This window comes from Hevea brasiliensis, chromosome 1, assembly GCF_030052815.1.
Source record: "Hevea brasiliensis isolate MT/VB/25A 57/8 chromosome 1, ASM3005281v1, whole genome shotgun sequence".
NCBI classification, from domain to species: Eukaryota; Viridiplantae; Streptophyta; class Magnoliopsida; order Malpighiales; family Euphorbiaceae; genus Hevea; species Hevea brasiliensis.
This window is the reverse complement of record NC_079493.1, coordinates 28,767,602-28,793,635: the sequence shown is the minus strand read 5'-3', so window position 1 is coordinate 28,793,635 and position 26,034 is coordinate 28,767,602. Positions and strand designations below refer to the sequence as shown.

At 36.1% G+C, this 26,034-nt stretch overlaps 1 protein-coding gene across 1 annotated transcript; it reads left to right on the top strand.

The window, feature by feature from the left end:
- The first annotated feature begins 530 nt into the window (after positions 1–530).
- Positions 531–1,996, top strand: LOC110634936 (receptor-like protein Cf-9 homolog). Its single transcript, XM_058153157.1, has 2 exons — positions 531–918; positions 1,557–1,996. Exons 1-2 carry the CDS (start codon positions 531–533, stop codon positions 1,994–1,996), a joined length of 828 nt encoding a protein of 275 aa, XP_058009140.1.
- The last annotated feature ends 24,038 nt before the right edge of the window (positions 1,997–26,034 follow it).

The window sequence follows — 26,034 nt, the reverse complement described above, 5'->3', positions numbered from 1 at the left end:
GACTTCTTTCAACAGCTTCTGATACTTCTAATCATTCTGAGCAGCCATTCGAATCTGATCAGTCAACACTGGCTGTACATGCCAGGCAACTACTGTCTGCCCCTTATCATCAATTTATAAGCTGGCATGTAATGATCTCATCTCATGTACCATAGACAAAGGAGTAACCCATAGACTTGCCATAATTTTGTGACTTAAGGCGTTAGCCAACACATTAGCTTTCCCTGGCTGATAGTCTATCAGACAATCATAGTCTTTTATCAACTCTAACCATCTCCTCTGTCTCAAATTCAACTCTTTCTGGGTGCCTAAATACTTCAAACTCTTATGATCTGTGTAGATGTAGCATTTCTCCCCATACAAATAGTGTCTCCAGATCTTAAGAGCAAATACTATAACTGCAAGCTCCAAGTCATGTGTCAGATAGTTCCTCTCATGCAGTTTTAGCTGACGTGATGCATAAGCAATAAAAACTCAAGTATAGTGGATTGCATGTGAAGTTCGTAGATTACATCCATTCATCAACATTGATGTCGCTTGATCCATTAGATAATCAAAACTTGATGCTAGATACAATCGTGTTCAACAAACTTGTTCAAAATCTACCAAATCTAAGAGAAGTTGATCTGAGTTATGCAAATATGTTTTTGGCTGAACCTATTTCCTTGATGAATTTGTCTTCTTCATTGTCTTCTCTCCAACTCATGGATTGTGGATTACAAGGGGAATTCCCAGGCAAATTACTTCAAAGGCCAAAGCTTCGAGTGCTCGATTTAAGGGGAAATGACCGTTGTTTGCCAAGGTCCAATTGGAGTTGTTCCCTTGAGACACTGTATCTTTCTTATACAAAAATTGCAATACATTTAGAACATGACCTTATTAGTAATCTAAGGTCTGTGAAAAGATTGTCTCTTGGAGGTTGCAATTTTGTAGGCTAAAATGCAGCATTTTTTGGTGATTTAAGGCAACTCAATGAGTTATCTATCCCATTAGATAATTTTAGTGGTCAAATTCCAATAGTATTTGAAAACCTTAAGCACCTCACTTTGTTGTCACTTTCATCTAACAAGTTCAGTGGTCAAATTCCCCCCTTGTTAGCAAACCTTAACTAGCTCATTAGTTTATTTCTTTTCAACAACAATCTCAATGGTACAATTCCCACTTCTTTGCAAACTTGGTAGAGCCAAAATATCTATTATTATCAAACAATAGACTGGCGGGACCATTCCTTCTCAACTAGGTAGGCTTTTAAGTTTAATTGAGTCGGATTTATCTTGTAACTTGCTCAATGAAACAATACCATCCTCCTTGTTCAACCTACCTCATTTACAATTATTATTCCTCAATGATAACCTGCATTGGGTCATATAGGTCATTTCCAACATATTCATTGATTTATATTTATTTGAGCAACAATAAGTTGGAAGGGGCAATGCCAAGTTCAGTTTGCAAGCTAAAGTAGGCCCAAATTCATGACTTTTCCAACAATAGCTTTAACGATTTCATCCCACATTGTTTGGGAAGATTTAGCAATGATTTGTTGGTGTTGCATCTAGGCATGAACAATTTCCATGGAAGTATCCGTACATCATTTTCAAACAATAACAGCTTTATGTATTTGAACTTTAATGGCAATCTATTAGAAGGGCGAATTCCTTCATCCATCACCAATTGCAAAAATTTAGAAGTTTTGGATATTGGCAACAATAAGATAGATGATACCTTCCCTATTTTTTGGCAAACTCTTAAACAACTACAGGTTCTTATTCTACAATCCAACAAACTGTATGGATCTCTGAAAGATGCAATCGGCAATTATTCCTTCTCTAAGTTGCGAATTTTTGACATTTCCAGCAATAGTTCTAGTGGACCTTGGCCACTTGAGTACTTCATTAGTCTTGAAGCCATGATAGTTCCAAATCAAGAGATTGAATACATGCGAGTAGGCAGTTACGAATATTATGTGCACGTGATATGGAAAGAATGGAGAGATTGATTTGATGATCCAAACTTTGTTCACAATAATTGATCTTTCAGCCAATAAATTCATAGGAAATATGTCATGGTCAATTGGGAAGCTTGAATCACTTAAACTACTCAGTCTTTCTCATAATTACCTAATTGGTAATATTCCACCTCTTTTAGGAAAATTGAGAAATCTTGAGTCATTAAATGTCTCTTCAATCATGTTTAATGGAAAGATTCCGACACAGTTGGTAGACTTGATATTTCTTTCAGTTTTTCGTGTTTCACATAATCAACTTGAAGGACACATACCTCTGGACAAACAACTTGATACATTTGATAGTAATTCATATGAAGGAAACCCACGATTGTGTGGATTTCACTAAGAAAAGCATGTGAAAATGGGGAAAGGCAACTAGTAACTCCATTAGAAGAAGATTCAAAGTCTGAAAATGGATTTGGTTGGAAAGCTGTTTTGATAGGGGATATATGTAGTTTTGTATTTGGTATTTAGAACAAGAAAACCTATGCGGCTTGTGAAGATGGTTGAAGGCAAAGCAGCAAAAATTTATAGATCTCGTAGAAGAAAATAAAGCCTCGTTAATTCAATTAGCCTTTTAATTAAGGTGAGTTTATGTTTTCATGATTAAATATTTTGCAATTAATATTTCTTGCCTTTGCATTTCTTAATATTGGTTCATAATATTGGTTTATAAACCATGTGGTGAGCTCTTTTTATATACATTGTTAAGTACATATTGAGTGCTTAAAGGGAAGTGATTGTTGGCAAGCGGAAATAGGCTCAAATGCATTGCTTAGAAAGTCAATAACTTGTACCAAAATGGAAGCTTCAAAGGCATGGGAAGATGTATTGCATTGCTTGTGTTTAAGTTTTATTGCCATGCTTCTCTTTTCTTTTTCAACTATAAAATGTTTTTTTATAATAAAGGGTGGGCAGATTTTTCTGAAGACTTTACTTCTGCCCCATGTTTACAACATAAATATGTAACTGTTAATTTTTAGTAAGCCATGTTATGAATTTGTTATTTTTAGTTTTTATATTATTTTTCCAAAACTGATCTTATTTATTTTTATATTTTCTGTCATGTGTTCTTCTTTTGTGGGTCTAAAATATGAAGAAGTTGAATAATATGCTTAAAGAAACATGGAAAAAAAAATTGTAATACATAAATTGTTGATTATCAATAAAGACATATAATTTTGTTTTCTTATTTTATTTAAAATATTTTGATTATGAATAGCTAATTAAATTTAGTGCTTTATTATCATAATACAAGATAATTAGTCCGTTCCCCTTTCTCACTTTTATATATTATATATTAAAGATAGATTACAAATTATAAATTATTATAGATATAAATTATTAAATTATAATTTATATTATAGACTAATTTTTAAGCCACATGCAATTAGTTTTATTTCTTAATTATTTATATACAATAAATTAGTAATTTATAATACACAGTTTTTTAATTTTTTAAAATATTTTTTAATATAATCAAATAATTATTGTTTACGAAGCTTTACTGTTATTAGAAAATCTAACATGATATTTTATTTAATATAATATTAAAAGTTCTAGTATTATAAATAAAATTTGAAAGTTTTAAACTGGCCAAACATATCTTTCTAGTATTATCACTTAATTAATAAAAAGCCCAATGAACATTTCTAAAATTATGTAAAAATAACACTTAAAATTATATAATTTTAATTTGTCTGATAAGCCCATCGAAACTTGTTGGAAAATTTAATTAACAAGCCTAACAAACAACTTGAGCTTATTTTAGATTTTAATTAAAAATAAATATCAGTGAATTATATTTAAGCACCAAAACATTCGGTTTAGGATGCACAGGCGTGCTACAGTTCTACTGAAGTAGAAACTTTTAGGCTATATCAAGTACAATGTAACGCAATAAAATGTAATTAAACTTGTAATGAAATCAAAATTGCAATGTAATGCAATATATTAAGTATTATATTACATTGTTTGGAAGAATAAAAATATAGTATGATTACTATTATAATTTCATGTTTGTTTACACATATATTTATGAAATGTAATCAAATTAGTAATAACATTTTAATATATAATATTATTTTATTGATATTATTTTAATTTAAAATTATTAATATTTTCACTACCACCACCATAAAATTAATTTTATCATTTTTTATATTAATAACAAAAAATGTTTAATTTAAAATATCAAATTCTTAATAAAATAGTTAAGAATATGTTCAATACAAGTTTAATTTTGAACTCATGCTGATTAGATTAATTTATCCCTTTATTACAATTTATTTATTCTTTCTAATTAATTGGCTTGAACAATTTAAGGGGTAAATCAAGTTTTTGAAAAACCTTTTAGGCCATGTAACCACAATTGGCAGAGTGGAGGAAAGAAAAAAAAAAAAAAAATTGGCATGGAAAATGGCAGATAAAACGTTGGCGAAAGCTCGAAGGAAAGTCGTGATGAGAAAAGTGGCTGCATTGTAATCACAATTCCATATGTTTTATCGTGAAGTAAGTATTACACCAAAATAAGTAATGAGAAATACAAAGGCAACATTGAATACATTGTAATGAAGAAATTTTACTTAACCAAACATTGTAATTAAACCAGTAATGTAATTCTCATTAATGGTAAACCAAACAGAATCTTAAGGTATTTTTATATTATTTATGGATAGAATTATATATATTAGAAAAATTTTTATATTTCTCTATATTTTTGGATTATAACTTTTAATAATATTATAAATAATTATATTTATTAATAGAGTAGAATTTGTATTTAAATAAGAAACTATTTGCTTGCGAAACAATTTGGCTGGCTAATAACTTAGGAAATGTAGGTATGTCAGATACTGAGTGCATTAGCTGTGCACTTTTCTGACTTCTCTGAAACGGTTATGGGAACCTGATTAGACTAATGCAGTTTCATTAAAATCTCACTTCAAATTGAACAATTAAAGTAACAGGAAATTGTATTAATTACTGAAAATTTAAGTATAAGGTTTGAAAAATAAATGTAAGACTTGAAAAGTTTAAAGATAGATAAAATTAAAGATAGATAGACTGTTGGAGTCTATTATTGTTGATTGGTTGGTCAGGGCTTGAACGTTACACAATAGAACACATTTATAGCAGCACCTGACCGATCCTGTGAAGGTCTCGGAATCAGCACCTCCCCACATCTCATGTCCAATAGTTATCGTAACTCCTTGCACTGGTTCTTTAACTGTTAATAACTTGCCTATGATTCGATAACTTCCTTTGGTTAATTAGTTTCCAATAACTCCCTTTAGCTAATAACTACCAAAATCAATAGTTAAATATTTATTTAGGCCTTATATTTAAATTAATACAACCAAATTAATTAAATTAATTTTATAAAAAAAATTAATTTAATTAACCATAGGCCTAAAAAATAATTAATGAGCTAGTTTAATTATTTTTGGTGCAAACAATTACTTCCTGCACATTGATTGGCCAATTAGGCCATTCTAGTGTATATAATTAATTTTCCTAGAACCTTAAATTTCACCTACGCCTCTATTAAGAATTTAAACTTAAATAAAATTTAATCTTCATGAGTCCTAATCCCAATAGAATTCTATCAAAAGTCTAATCAATCCTTTTATCTTCCCAAGGTAATTATGTCTCCCCACTCATTAAAGCAACTTACCTTTTTTCATCGACCACTTTTACTACAATTCTTCTTCTCTCAAATTTTCCTAAGAGATTCATTGCCTTCATACCTGAAACTTAATCTCATATATCCACAAAGTTAAGTTTTTCTTTCCTTCCCTCTCTCTCTTTCTTCGATGCACCTTCACTCTTACCGTGTGGCTTTTGCCTTTTGGTCGCCATCGACAGTGCTTCGTCGATCATCCTACACTATTAACGAGCCTTCACCTACCATCCTTGCCATCGCTCACAATCATCTGTCGGCAACTACCTTTCGTTGATAGTTCATGCGTATCATCGGCAAGCCTCTTCGCCGTTACTTCGAGGGTTTAACAACCTCTCGTCAGCCACCCTTATCGCTTACTCATGATTCATAATCGATAAGCAACCTTGCCGTTGCTTTGTGGCATCCCTTTCATGCATATACAGTATTTCCTCCATCTCTATTATTTTCTTTTCGTTTCTTTTGAACCAATCTTGGCTATGATAGCCATTTCTTGGCAGTAAGGGTACTAGGTATTATTGATTTCAGTAGGATTTAAAGAAATTTGAGAAGAATTTGGGACAATTTGCAGGTGCTGTGAATGTTTGTTGCTTTAGGAATAAAATTGGTACCTTTGTGTTGTTGAGTTTTGTTTTGCATACTTGGGACATGCTAGATGACTTAGTTGTATTGTGCTTATATTCAGATTCTATATTTTCAATATGTCATCTATTACACCTGGCACTACACCTGTTATAACATCTAATACTGCACCAGCTACAACACCTTTCACTACACGTGGTTCCACATCTGGTACAACACCTGGCATCACACCTGGTGCGGCATCTCCTTTGATGGTATCTCCCCTGAGTTCCTCTATTCTGGGACTTAATGATTCTTCTTTTCTGAGGGTTTTCTCACCTCTCAACTTCCTAATATCTTGTATTAACCCTTTTTCCATAGTAGCTAGAGGTAAAAAATTCTTACTGCACTAGATTTATACTGATACTACACCTAGTCATTCTTATGTCAATTGTTGCTATTGTGCTTTTATGTTTCCTTGTAAGTTGTGTTTGTTGCTTTTCTCTTGAAGATTGGCCTTTATTTTAGCAGGTTAATTTTCTACTCCTTCCCAGTGTAGGGAAACTCTGTCAAAATTTTTTCTTATTCGGTAATGTCATTATTTCTGTAGGTGCTGCCTCAGGATTTTCTTCTCCTCTATTTGGTAGCTCTTTAGGTGTTGGACCCCCTTCAGCAAGTTCATCCATGACAGTAAGTATTCTCACCTTAATTGTAATTCCTTAGCCACTTCCCCTGGTGTTTCTTTAACTCCTCCTTTATTTTGTTTTGCAGAACTTGGGTATGGCTAATGCTAGCATTGGTCCATTACACACCTCTATTGACTTTTCAGATCCTTCTTTTCCCCTTGGCAAAGTAGGTAAGCTACTTGCCTGAAATACCCTGAAGTCTATTCCAAAGTCAGGGGAAATTAAGTCTTGGCCAAGATACACACCTAGGTGGGCTGAGCGGATTGATAGACTCTCTCCTATATACTTAAGCCTTTAGCAAAAGGCCAGTATTGAGAAGTTCATATATTTGACTCACTTTGCTCCTCCATTCTGCCCTGGACTCATCTCATGTTCTTTTTGGTTTTAGTCCCACACTCGCAACTCGTTTGTTTTGCTTATGGGAACCATTTCCATCACACTTAAGGACATCTATATGTTGACTGGTCTACCAATGACTAGTAAAGACACACCAAATTTGATTATGGAACCTAAGTTGAAATATCAACACAAAGGAAAGTTTACTTCTTACATTATTCTAATCTTTGCTAAGACAGGTACCACTATGCTGACCACGTTATCTTTTTTTGGTGCCTCCTATCCAAGTACCTATTTTGTCCTGTATCTGGCCTTCTATTGAGCTCCTTCCCTTGGCTCATTTTATAGCCATGAAAGGTGAGTGTGCTTTGGGGAGTATGCTTCTCGATTCCATCTATCAGGCACTGGCTCATATGATTCTTTATGCTTCTCTGAGTAAGGTGAATGGGAGTTTTTAGGAGGTTCAATTGTGGCTTTTCTCCTATTTTCCCCAGCTGTCGAGTTCTCCTCTAGCTTTTTTGATTAAGATCTTTAGGTCTCGAGTTATGTTCTCTATCTGTGATTGGAGTACTAATCAAGTGTTGTAGTTTTCCTTACTCTCCCTCTTAGAGGCTATGATGACTTTACACCCTTCGACTCTTTTAAAGATCTTGCTCTATTATAGTTGCCTTAGTTGCTGAATTGGAGTGATGTGCCATATAGGAAGACTCTATAAGTACTTGGGCCTCTTTTACAGTTATGAAGCCTTTACACACTGGCCTTACTTTTGGCACTACACTGGGAGTGACTCTGTGATCCCCCTTACCCAATCTACAGTGTAGCCGAGCAAGGCGTGCCACATTCGGTGCTGGAGCACCCTATCTTGTCTTATCGTGTACATTATTAATTTAAATTCCATTTATTCATATTATCCCATGTGTTGAATTTTTTTTTCATTGGAGACCTAAACAGAGTCTCCCCTGTTTTATTAGTGTTTGGTGGGTTCCACAATTCACTTGTTAAAAATAGTTTCATATCCATCTCCTTTCCATGTATCACATCATATCATCATTGCTCATATAAATTTCAAGTAACTATATTTCATTTCATTAATATAAAATGATGTACAATATTTACAATTTATTTTACAATCTCAAAATTTAGTTACATCCCATTTATGTACAATGATCAAAATACAAAAAATAAATACACATGGGCCCTATCAAAAATAGACTGTTGAGGTGACACGTCACGCAACTACAAACCTGCTCTACTCACTGTCTGGACTGGTCCTGCTCACCAGTACCTACGCGTAGAAAAACCAATGAGCTAAGCAAAATGCTTAGTGGTGCATAAATTAAAGTATAAATAACTAAATATATAAAGATAATTATTCCAAGTATAATTTCATAAAGAAACATATATTTCATGAATTTTGAGTCATCTACATGTTTACTGAACTTTGGGAGCAAATAAGTTTATCAGGATGTTCTTTGCTCATTTATTTCATATTCAGTCTTATTAAATTCATATCAGTGCCCAAGTAACCTATAACAAACTATAAAGACTAGATACATAGGAGTATACTAGTTAGACATCTGTATGTTTATAATGTATACATTGATTATGTCAGGCACAAGGCCAGCGAGCAAGCATAAAGCTAGAAATCAGATCAGATACAATGGCTAACGGGAAGGCATAAAGCAAGAGGAATAACCATATCAGACAGATATTGTCTATCAATGATCATTCATGTGGGCAGTACTGCAATCTATAGTCCATAATTGGTATACTAATAAATCCAAGTTATATATATAAGTCTAGGTATAATTTGCACAAATTAGTGTTATTAAGTACTCATGGACTTATTATTTCATGTTATGAACTATTAGTGCTATGTGACATCCTCACTTTAGGCAATCCGTACATTCTACTGTTCTTGTGACCAATGTCTGTTCGAACAGCTAGAATGTCTGGAACTATATGTAAACTAGAGTGAGGAGCCATAAATACACTAAATAATAACAAGAAAAATTAAGAAAAAAATTTAAGAAATGAAATACCAGAAAGTTAATTGAGCCGAACCTATGGTGATGGGTGACCTAATGGGAAGTGACTGTAAAGACAGTTAGCAACCCTAGACCCGTGAGAAACCCTGTGAAATAATTTTTGGGACTCAAGTGAAAAGTTATTGAGGTTCAGATGATAATAGAATGTCAAGAAAATGCTGGAAAAATTTTATAAATCGCTACAGACAATTTTAGCTCAATAAGCAAAACGAAGGGCATTTTGGTCTTTCACCTTCAGAGATGATTTTTGACCAACTTGTCTATTTTAGTAAGTGAGATCTATGTCTTAAAATATGAATAAACATTGCTAAAAAATTTAATTAAAAATGAGTACAAAAAAAAAGAAGAAAAAAAGATAAACCGAAAACTCGATAAGAACAAAATTTAGTCAATTAAATTTAAAGGTCCAATATTGACAAAAAAATGAGAGTTATTAATTTAATGAAGCCAGATTAATTTAATTAATTGAGATTATAAAAATTAAATAAAATTATTGAAAATTCAAAATTTTAATGATTATAAACTTCAAAATAATTACAAAATTGCCATTCAATTTATTTACAAATTTTCCATTTAAGATTTAATTAATACATAAATCAATAATTGAGATAAAAATTCAGAATTGTCTTCTTCATTTGGCCGACACCTTGCTCTCTCTCTCTTCTCTCTCAATTTTCCTACATTGGCGCACTTACCCAAAGCTTGAAAACCCTAAGTTTAACCAAAATTTCCTTAGAAAATCCCTAGCTAACCCTAAACTAAAGCCTAAATTGAAGAAAGCTCCCAAGAAACCACAAGAATTGTGACACCCCTTGCCCGTCTACAGTGTAGCCGAGCAAGATATGCCACACAGTGTATCGGAACACCCTATTTTAATTCAATCATTTTTATTCTTCCTAATTTATTTATATATATATATATTTTATAGTTTTTTTAGTACAATTTGTGAAATATATTTTATTTCAGTCATTTATTGAAATCATAAATTTATTGAGGTTCCGCAAATTTTATTGAAAATCCGGTAGAGTACCGGCTAAAAATGGAGAAAACAGTTCTTCGGAACCTGTGAAAAACACTTCCAATATTTTCAATCAATCCCAAACTCCATTTCATCAATAAAATCTCAATATGTTTTTCAACAACATTTCCACTTTTCAATCATTCATCTCATATGATAATCATGTAAAAGTCATAAATAAATATTCACATTTTCATTCATAAACACAATTTCCACTATTTACATTAATACCAAAATACATTACATAAGTTTCAATTACATATAAGAAAATAAAAGTTAATTACAAAATATCAAAATAAAACCTAGTGTCCTACCAATGCACTGATGACGGTGAGGTGACACGGACACTATGCAGAGTTGCAGATGGTCTCAACCAGTCTGTGGTTTACTGGGCTCTCGATCGGTCTCTCCAGAACCTACGCATGGCAAAAGCAATGGGCTAAGCAATAATGCTTAGTAGTGCCAATAATAAAATAAAAAGAAATAACATAAAATAAATATGTAGTGAATGTATTAATGTCTCTTTGCAAATAAATTTTCATTGAGTATTTGTAGTCTTACTTATTTTGTACTTGTTATATTCATTATTTTATTAACTTTATCCACTTTCATTTTTTGTTGCCCAAGTAACCTATACTGGAAGACTGAACTGGATAAACGGGTAAACTGGCACTGGGTATCAAGTATCTCAGGCCATCACACCATCGGTCACATATGTATCTCCCGGTATGCAACAGAACAGCTAATAAGCTATAATAACATTAAGCACAAGGCCAAGTCTCAACACAATGTCAGAATGGCTAAAAGCCATGAAATCACAGAATGGCATAATGCCATGTGCAGTACTGCTAACTGAACCCTATTGGCATGCCAAGCTATCCAAACCAATCTTGTTAGGTATACTAGGGCATTTCACACTTTTAAGTTTCACAATTTTTGGAATTTAAGTTTTAGTGTTACTATTCCATTTATTGGTCAACAAAAATGTTGACTTTTTCATAGGCAATAGGTACATTGGTTTTAATATCATCAACATACCACATTTTGCATTCAAAATTTGTTGGTATTGATTGCCAATACCATTTCTAAGCTTAATGTTAGTTGGGCAGAATTTTCACTTTTTATGCCTTGTCTTTACTATTCCATTTGTCAATATTACAGTGGGAATTTGGCAAACTCATCAACATAAAAGTTGTTCCTTATTTTGTCTAGTTGAATTTCTTTTTTTGAATCACTCCATTTGGAGTTTTTTAGCTCAAGTTATGGTCCAAAAACCACAACTGGCCGGATTGAAATTTTTCTGGACTGACCATATCTATAGTGCAGTAAACAGTAACTACAACTCACTTGTTGGACAGGTTTTGGTCATAATTTGGGTTAGGTTTCTTCATGAAAGTTGTTGGTCTATATCTCAGCTTGTCGCTGGTAAAATTTCAGGTCAATTGGACCATTCTACACTGAGTTATGGCTAAATGACCAAACACTGTTCATTTGATCATTCTGCAGAAACAGGCTGCAGGTCACCCGGATTGGGACAAGCTTTTGGTCCACTTGGTTTGTTCTTATGGGCATGGTTTCTTCACCAAAGTTGTGCCATTATGTGTCTAGTTTCATGTCCAATTAGCCTTACACCAATTGAACCTCTACAATTCAAGTTATGGCTGCCCAAACCTGCTGGACTCATGTCCAATTCTGCAGGTCACCTAGGGCAGCCACACTAAACCTAAATCCCATCACTAAACACACTTCATTTCTTGTTTACCAATAACCAAATGGTCACTAATTGACCATTAAAACTCACTTTCATCATTACATGATCAAAGTCTCAATTTCATGCTCAAACCCTAACTCCAATTTCCAATTCATGGCATTCACACACCAAACTCATACCAAATCACTTTATCCATCATCTATACTCATCAATAACATAATTAAGCCACTTAATTTCATCAAAAACCAACAATCCTTAAACTTTCTCATGGCTGCCAAAAATATAAAGTGAGTACATCATAGGTTTTCATTTGAATTTCTTATCAATTTCAAGTTAAATCAACTTTCTAGTCATGAATTTAAAGAGAGAGAAAGATATTGGACACTAACCTTATTAAAGCTCCCACTTGAGCTTGTCAATCTTCAAGATTTCTCCCTCTAATGGCTGTCTAAATATGATTTAGGGTGTGATGATAAATTTTAGTGAAGTGAGGATGAGGTTTTATGGTGTAAAGGATGAGGTTTTAGCAAGAAAAAGAGAAAGCTTTAATGGAGATAGTGAGGGAAAGAGAGGCTGCCGGAAATTGAAGGAGATAAGTAGAAAATTTTTTCAATTCTTAACTCTTTTTTTGTCCTTTTTAATTGATTTAAAGGTGCTTGTTAAAAGTTGATTGGTGGAGCTCTTTTTAAAGACATCATATGATGTCATAATTAAGTATTTTCTTTCATTTTCTTTTCTTCTTTTCTCTACTCATTTTCAATTCAATTTTTAGCAATATTTATTCACATTTTATATTATAATAATTATTTACTTAACTAGACAAGTCGGACAAAAATCACCTCTGAAGGCGAAATGACCAAAATGCCCTCCATTTGGCTTAACAGACCAAAACTGTCTGTACCGATTGAAAAATTTTCCTAAGTATTTTCTTGGCATTCTAATGCAATAGAAACCTCAATGACCCTTCTCTGGAGTCCCAAAAATTATTTTATGAATTTTTCCCCTAGGTCTAGGGCCCCTAGTTGCGAGAACCACAACTTCCTACTAGGTTACCCATCGCTTGGGCACCTGCTCATTTAACTTGGTTGTATTTTATTTCTAAAATTTTTGCTAAATTTTTCTTATTAATATTTGAGTTAATTATGGTTCCTCACTTTAGTTTAAATATTTTTCTGGACGTTCTAGCTGTCCGGACTAACACTGGTCATCGAAACAATAGAATGTACGGAGTTGTTACAGGGAGGGTGTTACAACTCTTCCCCTCTAATTTAAATTTCGTCCTCGAAATTTACCTGAGGCAAACAGTTGAGGGAACTATTGCCTCATCGTCTCTTCACTTTCCCAAGTTGCCTCCTCGATGTTGTGGTGCCTCCAAAGCACTTTCACCAGTGGAATCTGCTTATTCCTCAACTCTTTCACTTCCCGAGCCAGGATCCGTATGGGTTCTTCTTCATATGTCAAATCCGGTTGTACTTCAATTTCTTCCATGGGGATGACATGTGAAGGATCTGAGCGATATCTTCTTAGCATAGATACGTGGAACACATTGTGGATCTTATCCAGCTCTGGTGGTAAAGCTAGCTTGTAGGCCACTAGACCCACACGTTCAATGACTTCATATGGGCCAATGAACCTAGGGCTTAACTTACCTTTTCTTCCAAACCTTAGTACCTTCTTCCATGGTGACACCTTGAGGAACACTTTGTCACCAACTGTGTATTCTATTTCTTTTCTCTTCAGATCAATATAGGATTTCTGTCTGTCTGAGGTAACCTTCAGATTGGCTTTGATTAGTTTTACTTTCTCCTCAGTCTGTTTCACCAGGTCTGGCCCTACTAGTTTATCTTTGCCCAATTCAGTCCAGCACACTGGAGTTCTACATTTCTCCCATATAGTGCTTCATACAGGGCCATTTGGATACTAGCTTGGTAGCTATTGTTGTATGCAAATTCTGCCAGTGGAAGGTATCTATCCCAACTTCCCTCAAACTCAATGACACAACTCCTCGGCATATCCTCAAGGACCTGACATATATTTCACATTATTATTACCATTTCAGTTCAATATGTGTATTAGTTTAATTGGTTTCAATTGTTTACCTGGATTATTCTTTCTGATTGCCCATCCATCTGAGGATGGAAAGCTGTGCTGAAGTGGAGTTGTGTACCCAAGGATTCATGCAACTTCTTCCAGAATCTCGATGTAAACCTTGGGTCTCGATCAGATATGATGGAAAGTGGAATTCCATGCAATCTAACTATCTCACTGATATATAATTCTGCTAATTTCTTTAGTGAGTAGTCAGTCCTAACTGGCAGAAAGTGTGCTGAATTTGCCAATCTATCTACTATCACCCATACTGCATCATGCTTCTTCTGGGTGAGAGGTCGACCACCTACAAAATCCATAGTGACCCGATCCCATTTCCATTCAGGTATACGTGTAGGCTGTAGCAATCCTGATGGAACTTGATGTTCTGCCTTGACTTGCTAACATGTCAAGCATTTATTCACATAGTCAGTTATGTCCTTCTTCATACCAGGCCACCAATACTGAAGCTTCAGATCATGATACATTTTTGTACTTCCTGGGTGCATAGCATACACACTGATGTGTGCCTCTTTTAGAATACTGGCCTTCAATTCCCCATCATTTGGTACACACAGTCTTCCTTTGTAGTACAGACACCCATCTGTTTTCACTTCATAGTCAGTTTCTTTCCCTTCTAGGATTTTTCTCATAATAGCCTTTAGCTTCTCATCTACCTTCTGCCCATCTAAAATCTATCAGAATGAGTTTGGCCTCACTTGCAACTCATCCAAAATAGCTCCATCTCGAACCAAAGATAGACGGGCATTCAATGATCTCAAAGCTGTGATGGATTTTCTGCTCAAAGCATCAGTAACTACATTTGCCTTTCTAGGATGGTAGTCAATTACACAATCATAGTCCTTCAGGAACTCAATCCATCGCCTCTGTCTAAGGTTGAGCTCCTTCTGGGTTGGCAAGTATTTCAGACTTTTATGGTCTGTGTAAATGTAGCACTTTTCACCATACAAGTGGTGCCTCCATATCTTCAGTGCAAAGATAATTGCTGCAAGTTCTAGATCATGGGTAGAGTAATTCTGTTCATGTGGCCTTAGCTGCCTGGAAGCATAAGTGACCACCTTCCCCTCTTGCATCAATACACACCCTAACCCATTATGAGAGGCATCACTGTAGACCACAAAGTCCTTTCCTAACACTGGCTGTGTTAACACTGGTGCCTCTGTCAACATAGCCTTCAACTTCTCAAAACTAGCCTGACACTTATCATTCCAGTCAAATCTGACATTCTTGTATAACAACTTGGTCATTGGAGCAGCTATTAATGAAAATCCCTTCACAAATCTTCTGTAATACCCAACTAGCCCCAAGAAACTTCTGACCTTAGTTGTATTTCTGGGAGGCTTCTATTCCATCACCGCTTCTATTTTCTTAGGATCCACCCTAATCCCATCAGCTGACACTATGTGTCCAAGGAATGCAATCTCATTCGACCAAAAGTCACACTTGGACAACTTAGCGTACAACTTCTTTTCTCTCGGGGTTTGTAGAACAATCCTCAAATGTTCATCATGTTCTTCCCTAGTCTTGGAATACACCAAAATATCATCAATAAAGACCACTACGAACCGATCTAGGTATGGATGGAAGATACGATTCATAAGGTCCATGAATGCTGCTGGTGCATTTGTTAGGCCAAAGGGCATCACCAGAAACTCATAATGCCCATACTGGGTCCTGAATGCAGTCTTTGGCACATCTGCATCCTTCACCTCAATCGATGATACCACGATGCGAGATCAATTTTAGAAAATACTCCTGCTCCCTTCAACTGATCAAATAGATCATCAATTCTAGGCAATGGATATTTATTCTTCACAGTTACTTTATTCAACTGCCGGTAATCAATGCATAACCTCAAAGTCCCATCTTTCTTCTTTACAAACAGCACTGGAGCTCCCCATGGTGACACACTGGGGTGTATAAACCCCTTATCCAGTAACTCTTGTAACTCGATTTTCAGTTCCTTCAATTCTATGGGCGCCATCCTATAAGGAGTAATAGAGATTGGTGCTGTACCCGGCAGTGTCTCAATAGCAAATTCGACTTCCCTCTCTGGTGGTAAGCCAGGTAATTCTTCAGGGAACACATCTGGGAAGTCTTTTACTATGGGTATGTCACACAGATCTGGCTTAGTCTGCCTAGTATCCACCACATGTGCTAGGTAGGCTTCACAGCCTTTTCTCATCAGTTTTCTTGCAACTGTGGCTGAGATGACATTGGACAAGAAATCTGTCCTTTCCCCCATAACTGTAATCTCATTACCCTCAGGAGTTTTCAAAGAAATCCTCTTCAATTTACAATCAACCATTGCCTGATGACGTGACAACCAGTCCATTCCCAAAATCATGTCAAACTCATGGAAAGGCAACTCAATCAAGTCTGCCAAGAATTCATACCCCTGAATCCTTAACGAGCAACCCTTGTACACTTTGTTCACCACTGCACTATGGCCCAATGGATTAGTGACCAGAATGTCTTGGTCACTCTCCCCTACTAGTATCCCCCTTTCTACGGGTAGGTTGATGCAGATGTATGAATGAGTGGATCCTGGATCCACCAATGCATGCACAGATGTCTTGTAGAGAGAGAACGTACCCCTGATAACATCCGGGGCATCTTGCTCCTCCTGAGCTCTCATGGCATAGGCTCTGGCAGGTGGTCTGCCCTCAAGCCTCTCTGCTGGTTTAGATGCAAGCCTCTGTGATGGTCCCACTGCCTCAGATTTGCCAGATTTCCTACCCCTTTGTGGTGCAGGAGCAGGTCTATCTGCTTGTGTTGGAGCAGCTGTAGTAGTTCTGCATGGACAGTTCCTCAACTGATGCTCTGTCGACCCACACCTTAAGTAGGCACCAGTCACTCTCCAACACTCCCCCTTATGCCATTTCAGACAATGTGGAGATGCAGAAGATGCTGGGGCTGGTCCCCTAAACCCCGTCCCTGGAGAGCTACCCCCTAATGGTGTGGACTGACCTCTCCTAGGGGTAAACTGTGGCCTGGGCCCCTGAGACTGACCCTGACCTTGTGGTTGACTTGAACTCTGTGAAGGTGGACCTTTGAACTTCTTCCCAGGTGTAGGAGATGAACTAGACTGACCCGGGCCCCTCTTCTGTTGTCTATCTCTTCTGGTCTACTCACTTATTCTAACCTTTTCAACTTTTATTGCAGCTTCTACTAACTTGGTGAAGTCTGTGATTCCCAAGGCAGTAATCATGATCTTTATGTTGTCATTTAATCCCTCTTCAAATCTCTTACACCTTTCGGCTTCATTAGGGACTATCTCCCTTTCATAGCGGCTCAATCTGACAAATTCCTTTTCATACTCAGCCACTGTCAGCTGTCTCTGCCTCAGGTTAATGAACTCCCTTCTTCTCTCTTCCAGGTATACACTACCCACATATTTCTTCTTGAATTCTGAGAGGAAGAAGTCCCAAGTTATTACTTCTGGTTGCACTTCACTAGACACCGTATCCCACCATTCATATGCATCGTCTTGCAACAGAGATATGGCAGCTTCTAAGTTTTGCTCTGGAGTGCAGTGGAGTTGTTTTAAAACCCTTCCTATTCTGTTCAACCAATTTTCAGCTGCAACAGAATCATCTTCTCTCTTGCCAAAGAAATCCACTGCTTCAAATTTTCTTAGTCTTTCCAGGTGTGATTTCTGCTGTGGAAGTGGTGGTGGTGGTGGCATTACCTCAGCCATTTGTCCAAGAATTCGCCATTTCTTTGGAACATGGCTGTGGAGGCCGAGCGTGCTCGCTTGAGCCGGGCAAAGGTGCTCTCCCTACCCCGCCTCAGCTGCTGCAGGTGGAGCATGACTCTCCACTTCCTCCTCAACTACCCTCTGAGATGTAGGGTCCATATCCTATTTAAAATAACAAAGACAAACAAATCTGCATTAGTGTCACCTCGACTCTTACAAGTGCAATTCATGGTATGGACTCAATCTAGGCCCAGAAACGCCTAAACTGTGCTCTGATACCACTAAATGTGACACCCTTTACCCGTCTACAGTGTAGCCGAGCAAGATATGCCACACAGTGTACCGGAACACTCTATTTTAATTCAATCATTTTTATTCTTCCTAATTTATTTACATATATTTTTTTTATATAGTTATGGAGTAAAATTTGTGAAATATAATTCATTTCAGTCATTTATTGAAATCATAAGTTTATTGAGGTTCCGCAAATTTTATAGAAAATCTGGCAGAGTACCGGCTAAAAATGAAGAAAACAGTTCTTTGGAACCTGTGAAAAACACTTCCAATATTTTCAATCAATCCCAAACTCCATTTCATCAACAAAATCTCAATATGTTTTTCAACAACATTTCCATTTCTCGATCATTCATCTCATATGATAATCATGTAAAAGTCATAAATAAATATTCACATTTTCATTCATAAACACAATTTCCACTATTTACATTAATACCAAAATACATTACATAAGTTTCAATTACATATGAGAAAATAAAAGTTAATTACAAAATATCAAAATAAAACCTAGTGTCCTACCAATGCAATCGATGATGAAGGTGACACGGACACTATGCAGTCAGCAGATGGTCTCACCCACCGTGGTCTCTGGCTCGATCGGTCTCTCCAGAACCTACGCGTGGCAAAAGCAACGCGCTAAGCAATAATGCTTAGTGGTGCCAATAATAAAATAAAAAGAAATAATATAAAATAAATATGCAGTGAATGTATTGATGTCTCATTGCAAATAAATTTTCGTTGAGTATTTATAGTCTTACTTATTTTGTACTTGTTATATTCATTATTTCCTTAACTTTATCCACTTTCATTTTTGGTTGCCCAAGTAACCTATACTGGACGATTGGACTGGATAAACGGGTAAACTGGCACTGGGTATCAAGTACCTCGGGCCGTCACACCATCGGTCACATATGTATCTCCCGTTGTGCAACAGAATAGCTAATAAGCTGTAATAACATTAGGCACAAGGCCAAGTCTCAACACAATGTCAGAATAGCTAAAAGCCATGAAATCACAGAATGGCATAATGCCATGTGCAGTACTGCTAACTGAACCCTATTGGCATGCCAAGCTATCCAAACCAATCTTGTTAGGTATACTAGGGCATTTCACACTTTTAAGTTTCACAATTTTTGGAATTTAAGTTTTAGTGTTACTATTCCATTCATTGGTCAACAAAAATGTTGACTTTTGCATAGGCAATAGGTACATTGGTTTTAATATCATCAACATACCACATTTTGCATTCAAAATTTGTTGGTATTGGTTGCCAATACCATTTCTAAGCTTAATGTTAGTTGGGCAGAATTTTCACTTTTTATGTATTGTTCCATTTATCAATATTACAGTGGGAATTTGGCAAACTGATCAACATAAAAGTTGTTCCTTATTTTGTCTAGTTGAATTTCCTTTTTTGAATCACTCCATTTGGAGTTTTGTAGCTCATGTTATGGTCCAAAAGCCACAACTGGCTGGATTGAAATTTTTCTGGACTGACCATTTCTACAGTGTAATGAACAGTAAATGCAACTCACTTGTTGGATAGGTTCTGGTCATAATTTAGGTTAGGTTTCTTCATGAAAGTTGTTGGTCTATATCTCAGCTTATTGCTGGTAAATTTTCAGGTCAATTGGACCATTCTACACTGAGTTATGGCCAAATGACAAAATACTGTTCATTTGGTCATTCTGTAGAAACAGACTGCAGGTCACCGGGATTGGGGCAAGCTTTTGGTCCACTTGGTTTGGTCTTATGGGCATGGTTTCTTCACCAAAGTTGTGCTATTATGTGTCTAGTTTCATGTCCAATTATCCTTACACCAATTAAACCTCTACAATTCAAGTTATGGCTGCCCAAACCTGCTAAACTCATTTCCAATTCTGTAGGTCACCTAGGGCAGCCACACTAAACCTAAATCCCATTGCTAAACACACTTCATTTCTTGTTTACCAATAACCAAATGGTCACTAATTGACCATTAAAACTCACTTTCATCATTACATGATCAAAGTCTCAATTTCATGCCTGAACCCTAACTCCAATTTCCAATTCATGGCATACACACACCAAACTCATACCAAATCACTTTATCCATCATCTATACTCATCAATAACATAATTAAGCCACTTAATTTCATCAAAAACCAACAATCCTTAAACTTTCTCATGGCTGCCAAAAATATAAAGTGAGTACATCATAGGTTTTCATTTGAATTTCTTATCAATTTCAAGTTAAATCAACTTTCTAGTCATGAATTTAAAGAGAGAGAAAGATATTGGACACTAACCTTATTAAAGCTCCCACTTGAGCTTGTCAATCTTCGAGATTTCTCCCTCTAATGGCTGTCTAAATATGATTTAGGGTGTGATGATAAATTTTAGTGAAGTGAGGATGAGGTTTTATGGTGTAAAGGATGAGGTTTTAGCAAGAAAAAGAGAAAGCTTTAATGGAGATAGTGAGGGAAAGAGAGGCTGCCGGAAATTGAAGGAGATAAGCAGAAATTTTTTTCAATTTTTAACTCTTTTTTGGTCCTTTTTAATTGATTTAAAGGTGCTTGTTAAAAGTTGATTGGTGGAGCTCTTTTTAAAGACATCATATGATGTCATAATTAAGTATTTTCTTTCATTTTCTTTTCTTCTTTTCTCTATTCATTTTCAATTCAATTTTTAGCAATATTTATTCACATTTATATTATAATAATTATTTACTTAACTGGACAAGTCGGCCAAAAATCACCTCTGAAGGCGAAATGACCAAAATGCCCTCTATTTGGCTTAACAGACCAAAATTGTCTGTACCGATTGAAAAATTTTCCTAAGTATTTTCTTGGCATTCTAATGCAATAGAAACCTCAATGACCCTTCTCTGGAGTCCCAAAAATTATTTTATAAATTTTTTCCCCAGGTCTAGGGCCCCTAGTTGCGAGAACCGCAACTTCCTACTAGGTTACCCATCGCTTGGGCACCGGCTCATTTAACTTGGTTGTATTTTATTTCTAAAATTTTTGCTAAATTTTTCTTATTAATATTTGAGTTAATTATGGTTCCTCACTTTAGTTTAAATATTTTTCTGGACGTTCTAGCTGTCCGGACCAACACTGGTCATCGAAATAATAGAATGTATGGAGTTGTTACAGGGAGGGTGTTACAAGAATTTTGAAGTTAGAGGAAGAGGAAATTTCAGCCAAGAGGGTTCCAAAAGGGGGAGTGAAGATTTGGTTGAATGGAAGGTTGATTTAGGCTAAGGAGAGCTTGAAGACAAGGTTAGTGCTAGAAATTCTCTTGGAATTTAAAGTTTATGCAAGTTGATTTAGGGCTTGCTGAAATTGGAAATTTTGATTGTTATGATCTAATTGATATAATTATGCCTAAATTTAGTCAATTTGGCACACAATTTTTGATATGTGTTGATGAGATGACCAAACAATTGAATGGAAGCAATGTTGTGTATTGAGACAGAATCTAGATAGCTTGAGTCCATTAGATTGATTTGCTTATAACTTGAGCTAGGTAAATTCAATTAAGGTGAAACCAATTGTAAAATAAACCTAAGATATATTACGACAATTTTCATGTAGGGTACTTGACCTAGAAATGGTTGGAAGAGGTTGGAATTGGGGCTGGAATCCGAAAGTGAAATTCTGGAATCCAGAAAAATGACCATATAAACAGTAAATATTCAAATGGCCATAACTCACTCTAGGAAGGTCAGAATGACCTGATTTTTGAACCATTGGAAAGCTTAGACATAGAAGAACATTTCCTATGAAGAACTCAGTGTAACACCCTCCCGGTAACAACTCCGTACATTCTACTGTTCCGGTGACCGGTGTCAGTCCGGACAGCTAGAACGTCCGGAAAAATATTTAAACTTAAGTGAGGGACCAAAATCAACTCAAATATTAATAAGAAAAATTTAATAAGAATTTTAGAAATAAAATACAACCAAATTAAACGAGCCGGTGCCCTAGCGAGGGGTAACCAGAGGGAAGTTGCGGTTCTCGCAACTAGGAGCCCTAAACCCGGGGGAAAAATTGTAAAATAATTTTTGGGATTCCAGAGAAGGGTTACTGAGGTTCCCATGGCATTAGAATGCCAAGAAAATATTTAGAAAAATTTTTCAATCGGTACAGACAATTTTGACCCGTTAAGCCAAACGGAGGGCATTTTGGTCATTTCGCCTTCAGAGGTGATTTTTGGCCGACTTGTCCAGTTGAGTAAATAATTAATATGACATAAAATATGAATAAACATTACTAGAAATTAAATTGAAGATGAGTAGTGGAGGAAAGAAAAGAAAGTGAGGAAAAAGTTTATTTATGACATCATGGAGATGTCATTAAGAACACTATGACCAATCACAATTAAGTAACCATTTGACTAACAAATAAAAGAGATAATTGAGACTAAAAAAATAAAAGAAAAACCAGCAGCCACCTCTTCCCATTCCAGCCGAAACCCTTGCCCATAGCCAACCTCTATTGCCAACTTCCATCAAGCTTATTTTCTCTCTTCTTTTCACCATAAACCCTAAACCCCTTTCATTAAAAGTTGTCCACTCATCTTGGGAGAGTGTTTGGCAGCCTAGAAAGTGAAGGAAAGTGAAGATTTAACTTGGAAAAAATCTGCCCTATTCAAGGTTAGTGCATTTGATACCTAAAACTCTTTATTTTTATGATTTGTAACTTGAATTGAGTAAGAATTGTAACTAAAATGAACAAGAATTATGTGTATACATACTATGAATTTTCGACAACCCTTGTGGAGGAATTATTTTGATTGTTTGATGAGCTTTGAGTGAACTAGAAACCATGTTTGAAGTTTATAAACATAAGAATAGTGAATTAGTAGCTAACTAAGGTAAATTGTAGAAATCATGACCTTGAACTAGGGTTTTGGGAGTAAAATGTGAACTTGGTTTATGAAATTGTTAAAGAATATTCTAATGGTCAATTAGTGACCATTTGAGGAGATTTGACCATAATATGGACTGAAAAATAGAATGGTAAAGTGAATGACTATGCGCTTAGGGACAAAGAATAGACTGAAATTTCAGTCCAATTACACAGCCATAACTTTGGCTGTGTTGATCCAATTGGTGTTTGGCCAATTGGACATGAAACTAGGCTTATAATGGCACATTTTTACTGAAGAAACCATGCCTAAAAGACCAAAGCAAGAGGACCAAAACTTGGCCCCAATCCGGATACCCTGCAACTGATTCTGCAAAATGACCAAATGAACAGTTCATTTGGCCATAACTCACTGTAGATTTGGTCAATTGACCTGAAATTTTTACAGTAACAAGTTAAGACATAGACAAACAACTTTCATGAAGGAACCTACCCCAAATTATGGCCAGAACCCATCCAACCAAGTGACTTTAGTTACTATTCATGTTACTGTAGATATGGTCAATTCTGCAGATTGGCAATCCGGCCAGCTGTGGTTTTTGGATCATATCTAGAGCTACAAAACTCCAAATGGAGTGATTCAAAAAAGGAAATTCAACTAGACAAAATGAGGAACAAATTTCATTTTTTCCATTTCTTCAAATTCCCATTGCAACAGTGTCCAATGGAACAGTAAAGTTGGGTCTCAAAAACTGAAATTTTCTGCCCTCTTGGTTTTAAGTTAGAAATTGTAATGGTGACCAATTCTAACAAGTTTTAAATGTAAAATGTGGTATGTTGGGAGTGCCAAAGTCAATGTACATATTTTCTATCCAAAAGTCAATATTTTTGTTGACCAAAGAGGTGAATAGTGACACCAAAACTTGAAATGCACAAATTGAAGAATTTAAAAGTTTCAAATGCCCTAGTATACCTAACATGATTGGTTTGGATAGTTTGGCATGCCAATAGGGTTCAATTAGCAGTACTGCATATGGCAATATGCCATTCTGTGATTTCATGGCTTTTAGCCATTCTGACTTTGCATTGAGATTTGGCCTTGTGCCTGAGATTATTTACAGCTTGGTAGCTGTTCTGTTGCACACCGGGAGATGCATATGTGATCGATGGTATGACGGCCCGAGGTACTAGATAACCAGTGCCAGTTTACCCGTTATCCAGTCCAGTCATCTAGTGTAGGTTATTTGGGGCAACCAAATGAATAAAAGTGGACAAAGTAAATGATATACAAATACCAAACAAATAAAACATATACATTCACTACACATTTAATTTCTTGCTATTTTCTTTTATTATATTATTGCACCACTAAGCATTATTGCTTAACGCGTTGCTTTTGCCACGCGTAGGTGCTGGAGATACAGATCGTGAGCCAAGTAGACCACAGACTGGGTGAGTCCATCCTGCAGCTCTGCACAGTGTTCGTGTCACCTCAACTTCTGCAGTGCATTGGTAGGACACTAGGTGTCATTTTGACATTTTGTAACTTAATTTTGATTTTCTCATATGTGATTAAACTTGTGTAATGTATATTGAGGTTTATGTAAATTATGAAAATTGTATTTGTGAATGGAAAAGTAAATGGTTATTTATGATTTATATGTGATCATCACATGTGATGGATGATTGAGAATTGAAATTGAAATGTTGAGATCTTGATATTGAGTTTTGTGATGATATTGGAGTTGAGAATGAATGAATTTGTTTATTGGAAGTGTTTTTCACAGGTTTCGAAGAACTGCTTTCCATTTTTAGCCTAGATCACTGATTTTCTTTAAAATTTACGGAACCTCAAATAAATTATGATTTCAATAAATGACTTAAATGAGTTATATTTTACAAGTTATATTCAAAATTATGATGAAAATTAATTAGGGTATATTAGAGTATGCCGGTACACCGTGTGGCATTACTTACTCGGGTATACTGTACACGGGTATGGGGTGTCACATTTAGTAGTATCAGAGCACGGTTTAGGCGTTTCTGGGCCTAGATTGAGTCCATACCATGCATTGCATTTGTAAGAGTCGAGGTGACACTAATGCAGATCTGTTTGTCTTTGTTATTTTGAATAGGATATGGACCCTTCATCTCAGAGAGCTGTTGAGGAGGAAGTGGAGAGTCATGCTCCACCTGCAGCAGCTGAGACTGGGGGCATGGGAGAACCTGCTCCACCAGCTCAGGCAGAGCCCGCTCAGCCTCCACAGGCCATGTTTCAGCAAATGGCCGGGGTAATGCCAGCACCACCACCACCACCAGCTCCACAGCAGAAATCACACCTGGAAAGGTTAAGAAAGTTTGGGGCAGTGGATTTCTATGGCAAGAGAGAAGATGATTCTGTGGCAGCCGAGAATTGGTTGAACAGAACAGGCAGAGTTCTAAAACAACTCCACTGCACCCCAGAGCAAAATTTAGAGGCTGCCATATCTCTGTTGCAAGATGATGCTTATGAGTGGTGGGACACGGTGTCCAGTGAAGTGCAGCCAGAAGCTGTAACTTGGGACTTCTTCCTCTCTGAATTCAAGAAGAAATATGTGGGTACTGTATACCTGGAAGAGAGAAGAAGAGAGTTTATTAACCTGAGGCAGTGGCCGAATATGAGAAGGAATTCATAAGATTGAGCCGCTATGGAAGGGAAATAGTCCCTAATGAAGCTAAAGGTGCAAGAGATTTGAAGAGGGACTAAATGACAACATCAAGATCCAGCTCACTGCCTTGGGAATCACAGAATTTACCAAGTTAGTGGAAGCTGCAATAAAGGTTGAAAAAGTAAGAATCAGTGAGCAGACTAGAAGGGAAAGACAGGTAAGAGGGGCCTGTGTCGCCTAGTTCAGCTCCTGCATTTGGGAAGAATTTCAAGGGTCCACCTGCACAGAGTTCAGTCGCCACAAGGTCGTGGTCACCTCAGGGGCCCAGTTACGCTTACCCCTAGGAGAGGTCACCCACACCATCGGGCGCCTCCGTGGAT

Coding starts and splice junctions, on each gene's coding strand:
- LOC110634936 (XM_058153157.1), top strand. CDS start 531: ATGTCGCTTGATCCATTAGATAATCAAAACTTGATGCTAGATACAATC. Junction 919..1,556: donor GAAAAGATTGTCTCTTGGAG/GTTGCAATTTTG, acceptor TGTTGCATCTAG/GCATGAACAATTTCCATGGA.